The 6,693-nt window shown below is 44.3% G+C and overlaps 1 protein-coding gene across 1 annotated transcript; it reads right to left on the bottom strand.

Moving 5' to 3' along the window:
* Positions 1–385: 385 nt before the first annotated feature.
* Positions 386–6,458, bottom strand: EDN1 (endothelin 1). The gene is made up of 5 exons (XM_004694761.2): positions 6,306–6,458; positions 4,626–4,794; positions 3,073–3,231; positions 2,800–2,913; positions 386–1,364 (listed from the first exon to the last, which is right to left on the bottom strand). The coding sequence occupies exons 1-5, from the start codon at positions 6,367–6,369 to the stop codon at positions 1,262–1,264; spliced, it is 609 nt and encodes a 202-aa protein (XP_004694818.1). The 5' UTR covers positions 6,370–6,458; the 3' UTR covers positions 386–1,261.
* Between the last annotated feature and the right edge of the window lie 235 nt (positions 6,459–6,693).

Raw genomic sequence — 6,693 nt, 5'->3', positions numbered from 1 at the left:
ATGCAGTCTGAAGGCGCCTTTCACAATCTAAAGCAAGCTTATGCCATTTCTTCTTAACAGCTGCTTTCCTGCTAAGTCACCCTCTAAGAAACCCTCTTTAATCACTTCCCTTCGTAATTCTCACCACTTCCATCCACTTTTTAGAATCGTCAAAAGAAATCTTAGGAATGATTCAAAATCAATAGAGTAGGGAAAAATATTTATTTTCTAAAGTCATCACCTTGACAGGCAAACAAAGCATTTTCTCAATTTCATTCAGAAATACACTTAAAAAAAATACATAGACCAATATGGCCTGCCCAAACATATATTTAACATGGTAAACATAAGGAATAAATTGTTTGAATATAAATATCTATAAAAATATAAGTACATAAAAATTTAATCCAACCTCTTCCATAGCCAGTTACACAAAAGAAAATAATTTTATTGCTTTAAAGCAAAACCAACATTTACTTTTCAGTGTCTTTCAGAAACAACCCTATACCATTGTATCTCCAAAAAAGTAGGTAAGGGAATCGCCTGATTCAATGATCTTTTTTGGTATGGATCGAAGCTAGTAGATTACAGTAAAAATGCATTATCGACTACTGACACATGAGACCAGACTTCTCGGAGGCTAGGTTTAGGGAGGAGGTTGCAGAAGGGGGAAGAATTTGGGGAGGCAATAATTAGAGGTGGAAAAAAATACTTCTGCTGGAGTGCAATATAGGTGAGGTAGACGCATCCTGATTTACAGTAGTAAGAGTTTCAATTTTTCATTTAGTGAATTTGAAAACAAAGGTTTTTTTTTTTTTTTCCGACTTGACTGTTTATCCTTCGAGTATGTTTTCAATTTGTGCATTCCTTTGAAATTCTTTGCAGGGACTTGAGAATTTCTCCCTGAAATGTGCAGGGCACCTGACTGAGACACAAACACCCCCTTTGGACAGGCTTGGGGAGCTGTCCTGTCTGTGGAGTCTCCTCTCTGCCCTCAGGAGGATACCACCCGAATTTGCACATCACGGTGTCTCTGGCTCTCTCTGTGGTCAACTGCAACCAGGAGACACAAAAGCAGTTACCAAGAAAATGCCGTCAGGTTGCAGGGGACGCTAACCTTCCTGGAATGTTTAGTGTGAGATCCTGGTTCTTTGCAATCTGGAACAAGAAATGGTGTAAGCAGAGAGGACGCTGTTGCTCTGACTGCAGTCAGTGCAGACAGAGTGCGCAGTCAGCCCGGTCTCTGTGGGGCACAGGGCTGCGAAGGGGCTAGGCTGGGGCATCAGTGCGTCCTGTTGTGAGTCACATTCTTCCCTCTGTACAGTTTGGCTTTCAGCTTTGCAACACGGAAAGATGTTTTGATGTTGTTGCTGATGGCCTCCAACCTATTCAAACAACATAGAGAAAAAAATATATATTTAAAAACATCATTTCTGGGGGAACATCTAAAATTAGAATTTGGTGCAAACAAATCTAGGCCTGGTTCCTGAACTTTCACCACCAACCACAAAAGGTTGCTGCCCTTTGCTAACCTCGGGTGAAAATGAGGACTGCTTATGTGTAGAGTGGGGGATTGGAGAAAAGGGTAGGGTCATATATAAAGGGAACTGGGCATTAAATACAAATTTCAAAACAAACTGTAGATAATCTCCTCTTCTGTCGCTCCTTTCCAACCCTACCACTGGGGGACTCCACAGAGAAACTCAGCATGGAATTCAAGCAGTCACAGGCAGCTTCTTAGTCACAGGAGGTTGACTTAGTAGACAAGAATAAAAAGAAAGGAAACCTACAGGTAGGCCTGAAGCAAAGGTCCTATGGCAATTTAAAATGTACATATTTCTGTAGGTTAATGGTTCTTTTTACAGGAAAGGGGAGAACTGCATTGTTGACTTACTAGTTGATATGGTAGAAGCTAGTAGAAAAAACCTATTTCCACATCAGTTCAGAAACAGTAATTTATGTAATCTTGGGACCTAGAGAAGCATCTGTGGCCTGAAACTGTCAACATGAAAGCACAGGCATCCCTCATAAATGCTCAGCGGTAGCCTGTGACTGCCAGCCCCGTGCTGGGAACGCTCTATCACAGAACTTCTTGCCACTAGATTTCTAAGAAAAGTCTCCATAGACCATGATAGGGAAATGTGAGCATGTGACGGATTTGAAAGCAATTCGCCTCCCTTCAGCTTGTGTATGCCAACATTCTGTGAGGATTTGGAAGGGCCACTGCAGAGCTGCTCCTGGAACCCAGTGGGGTTGCTGAGCCAGCCCCTTCTCTGCCCCAACTCCTGACTGACTAGAAAATGAGAGTCATTTGAACAACCAGGTTTACTCCCCACAGATGCATTAGCCTACTAAAAATTAAATAAATAATCCCAGGAGACGGCATGTTCTAGCTCTCACCAACCCTACCTAATGACTTTATTTTCCCTTTGGCCATTTGAATAACTGCAATTTTTTGAAGAATTTGATTCTGCGTGGCAATTTGTTCTTAAAAAAACCTCTCCTTGAGAATTTTTAAGTTCTGAGGGAAAGTGGTAGTAAGTACTTTGCTTCGGAAAGGTAAACATTAAATATGACCAAGTGATAAACTATTTGGGAAAACCTACCTATAGCCTGAGGGGAGTGTGTATACAGCAGACAGTAGCCCATGTTTATTGCCTTCAAAAGAGAGGGATTCCTTTGCTGGCTTTAGTCTATAGCATATGATGACTATATCTCCTTTGTAACTTTCTAAGCCTAACTCCTATCAGGGTGAAAAGGAGGGTGGTGAACTGGTAGAGGAAGGCCACTAACACTGTCATGTTCTTGGGAGCCTCTTACCTCCTTATTTTTCTGCCTTCCACTAGCTGCTGGTGAATGCAATTCTCTCCAAGCTTGGAACAGTCTTCGCCTCTCCTTTGGCTATTCCAACCTTTCTCCATCGTGTCCTGGTCCCTATTAAAAGATACAAAGGAAAAAAAAAAACATTTTAGCAATGGTCCATTGCATTGCTCTCAAGGCCTCCCTTAATTTAAAGCAAGAAGGTAGCATCATAATAGGAGGAAGGTCAGGAAGCTCTCAAGGTGATTGAGGGCAAAGATGTTTGCTACTCACCTGAGTCCTTTTCCTGCTTGGCAAAAATTCCAGCACTTCTTGTCTTTGGGGCTAGTACACAGGCATCTATTCTTGTAATCGGCTGCCTTTGTTGGAAATAAATCCTTTAAGGATCGCTTGGACCTGGAAGGGCTTCCAAGCCCATATGGAACAATGTGTCTATTATCAAAAGAGAAGAACAAAATATATTAACATAATTAGTAGCCTTCAAAATGATGCATTCTTTGAGGCAACTCATTCCACTGGGACCCAAAAGCTGAGCAAACCTTGAGGCTCAGGAGAGTGAAGTGTGGCACAGTCTGGAACCCCTCCTGTCACCCTCTCATCAGGGCCCTTGAGCCAGTGTGCCCAATTCAATGAAAAAGCCAATTTCTCCAATTCAATGAAACCCCATTTGCTAACAAAGTTCAGCATTATCTTTTCCTCAATGTTTATTTACTGCCTTCAGAAGAGAGGCAGACTTTTGAAAGGCATAATTTTGTCCAAAATTATGTTTTGGTGTCTGTTTCATACTTTTGTTTTCTAACATTCTGTTTCATCACCACTTATTGGAGGTGGAGGAGAGGGGCTTCAGTGCAAAAGTACAGATCAAAAGATTTTGAAAACCAAGTTTCAATTTACATTATAGAACCTTAAATGTGCCTCCCGGAGGAGAGGGCCGACATGAGGAGGCCACCCCTACCACACACACACACACGAGCTCTCCCATGATTTCATCCCTGGCAGCTCTGTGATGCATAACTGTGATAGACCCCTGCCAGCAGGCTCTCTGGTCACTTCCAGAATTCCACAAAGTAAAATCTCCCCTTGGGAGTCCCACCTTCCTGATCATTAGTCTTTTGTGGGGGTGGTATGATCTGATTTGATAGTGTGTCAATTTCGAACCTCCCTTGCCATAATGGGTTACTGCAGGCACACTAAATGTGTTCCTGTTTCTGGCTACTTCTGCTGGATGGACTAGTTTTTGTACAGGGAGGAAGGGTACTGCTTCCTTCACACTGAAGGTAGAAGAGAATCCCGTGGGTGGTCTTTTTATTTCTGTTTTGAAGCGGGCTTTTATAAATAGAAAGTACACCCAGGTTCTACATCTGATTCTCCCACAAATTCATTTCTGGCCAAGTGACTTCAACAATTGGGTCTTAGCATTTCTTTAGGTAAAATGAAGAGCTTGGAATATAATGCTTTATAATATAATGCTTTATAACCTCTCCTGCCTTTACATCTGTAAGGCTCCCACAGCCAGCTCAGACCCTGCAATTGGAGTCCTTCATCAGACATGGAAATGTAGGGTGGTTTTCTACCTGCTCTCAGCTTGGTCCTACCTGTCAGCCTCTGAGCCACTAGCTTAGATACCTTCCCCTCTGTTGCTAAGGACCAAGAGGTTCAGTCACTTTCAGGAAAAGCAGAGCATCGGCCCCACCCATGGGGGCACTCCAGGAACTGTTACCCTCAGCCCCCAAACCTTGACTTCTCCTCAAAAGTCTCTTGAGTCACCAGCTGCAGGTCAGGAAGCAGAAACAAGATTAGAGTTACTATGCCCTCTAGAGACTCACTCGGGAGTGTTGACCCAGATGATGTCGAGGTGGCAGAAGTAAACACACTCTTTATCCATCAAGGAAGAGCAGGAACAGCGCTTGGTCCGGCGGGGCCTCCAGGGTGTACGGGGAGGGGGCTGCTCCCCTCCATCACCCTCCCTGGGGCTGAGCTCCGTGCCCAAGACCGCTGAGGAGAGAAAAAGCAGGTCAGTGGGGCTCTCTCCCTGAGAGCCAAGAACACTCTGCATGAAAGCACTGAGGCCAGGTCTAGCAGAGCAGAGAAAGACAGCTGAAGCGGAGACACAGAGGAAAAGGATTCTTTTATTTCCTCAACATGACTTCACCTTTACACCCAGCGGAATAGCCACCCTGGGAGAGATCACGCACATGCAGCCAGGACAGGCACTAAAAAGTGACTTATCAGCTCCCGTCAAGGAAAGCAGCCTGTTAGAATGGTGGGCTGGCTTCCACAGGTGACTTAGCAGAAGTGCACAGTGACCAGTGCTTTACAATTGGCTACTACAAAAATCTAAAAGTAAATACATCACACCAACTTCTTCCTAGGGTAAAAGCAACCCCCATCAGAATGACCTTCCTTTATTTTAGGGGGTACCCATTATACTTTATATCTTGTGCAGCGAAGATGCTAGGTACCTCTTGACATGAACTGGAATTCAAAAGCTTTGGGGAGATGACTGGAAAAAGACCAGTCTTCTGGTTTCTACACAGCTCAAAACCAATAATAGTCATTTCAGACAATAAACTCCACAGTAAGCACTGATCAGCCATAGCTCAAGGGACCCAGTCACGATTCTGTGGGCGTGGAGTCTGAGTCTCTGGGCAGCAAGGGGAGAGTAAGCACCACTGGCATCGGCCCCTTCCCACGGCTGGGGAGACCCTTTCCTACAGACAAGGAGCCATGCCACTCATCAGGATAGCTTGGTACTATTCATATGATTGGACACTTTCCAGGATTTTCATTCCCTTGACATCCTTTCTCTTCAATCAGGGTCAGAAAAAGACAAAAAAAGGTGCATTGACCCTAAGCGCACAAACTCTCTAAATCCTTAAGCAGCCAAGATTTATCCAGCTTCCCTTCCAGGGCAGGTGAATAAAACTGAAAATAGAGCTCACACTGTTCTGGGTGCCAAAAACCTGCCAAAGGAAACCTGGAGTTAATAATGACAAATTTTAAAGAAAACATCTGCTTCACCCTGAAAGTGCCTGGCAGGCTGAGTCAACAGGCAGTTCTGCAGGTGATTTCGCTGCTCAAACTCTGCGCGACTGATTTGAATAAAATTCTTTGGCTTCAAGCTGAGATGTTCAAATATTTTACATGCTAACATACTATTAAAGCAGTATTTGAATAAAATATAAATTCCTGTAAGTCCCGTCACCTGTAGGAACACACATACTGCAAACACACATGTGGCTAAATTATATCGTGTCTTTATTTCTCTCGAATTACATTTTTAAATCCCAAGGAATTAGACTACGTAATAATAATGTGGGTTTAATGCTTTAGGAGCAATTGTATTAATAGAGGGATTTACATTCCCACTAGAAAACCTAAGTAACTTTAAGTCATAATCTGCAGATATTTGATGAATTGCAGCGCTCAAAAAAAAAAAGAGAAAAGGCAAAAGCAAGTGTAAGTGGGTAAGATAACATGAACATTCAGAAAGTCAGCGTGCCTACCTGTTTCTGCAGCGCCTTGGAAAGCCACGAACAGCAGAGAGAAAATCATGGGGAAGCAATCCATTCTGAAAAGGGGATCAAAATCCTCCCCTCTCAAGGAAGAATGAAGAAAAACAGCTCCCGTTCCCCCAAAGCGCTCTGGTGATGCGGATCTCCAAGTGATCCTTCAGCCTAAGCGCCCTTTAATGGGGAGAAAAATGCGTTCCTGCTGCTCGAGCAGGAGCGCCGGGGTGCGAGCGGCGGGGCTGGGGCCCGGCGGCGGCGTACTGGGGCGCAGCGCAGCGCACTGGAGGGCGCCCGGCTCTCGCTGGTCTCGGCGCGGAGGCAGAAGCGCGTCTGACTTGGACAGCGCTCCGCCGCCTTTTATATTGAACCCCGATAGAGTGGG

This window comes from Condylura cristata, unplaced genomic scaffold (assembly GCF_000260355.1).
Source record: "Condylura cristata isolate star-nosed mole 26May11 unplaced genomic scaffold, ConCri1.0 scaffold00046, whole genome shotgun sequence".
Classification (NCBI taxonomy): domain Eukaryota; kingdom Metazoa; phylum Chordata; class Mammalia; order Eulipotyphla; family Talpidae; genus Condylura; species Condylura cristata.
The sequence above is the reverse complement of the archived record's forward strand: the minus strand, read 5'-3'. Positions and strand labels throughout refer to the sequence as shown.

Bases quoted from the DNA above. Each gene is read 5' to 3' on its own strand.
- EDN1 (XM_004694761.2), bottom strand. From the start codon at position 6,369: ATGGATTGCTTCCCCATGATTTTCTCTCTGCTGTTCGTGGCTTTCCAA. The intron at 2,914-3,072 runs GTGAGTAGCAAA...ATCTTTTAATAG, and splicing joins CAAGCAGGAAAAGGACTCAG to GGACCAGGACACGATGGAGA. The intron at 1,365-2,799 runs GTAAGAGGCTCC...TTGTTTGAATAG, and splicing joins GAAGGCAGAAAAATAAGGAG to GTTGGAGGCCATCAGCAACA.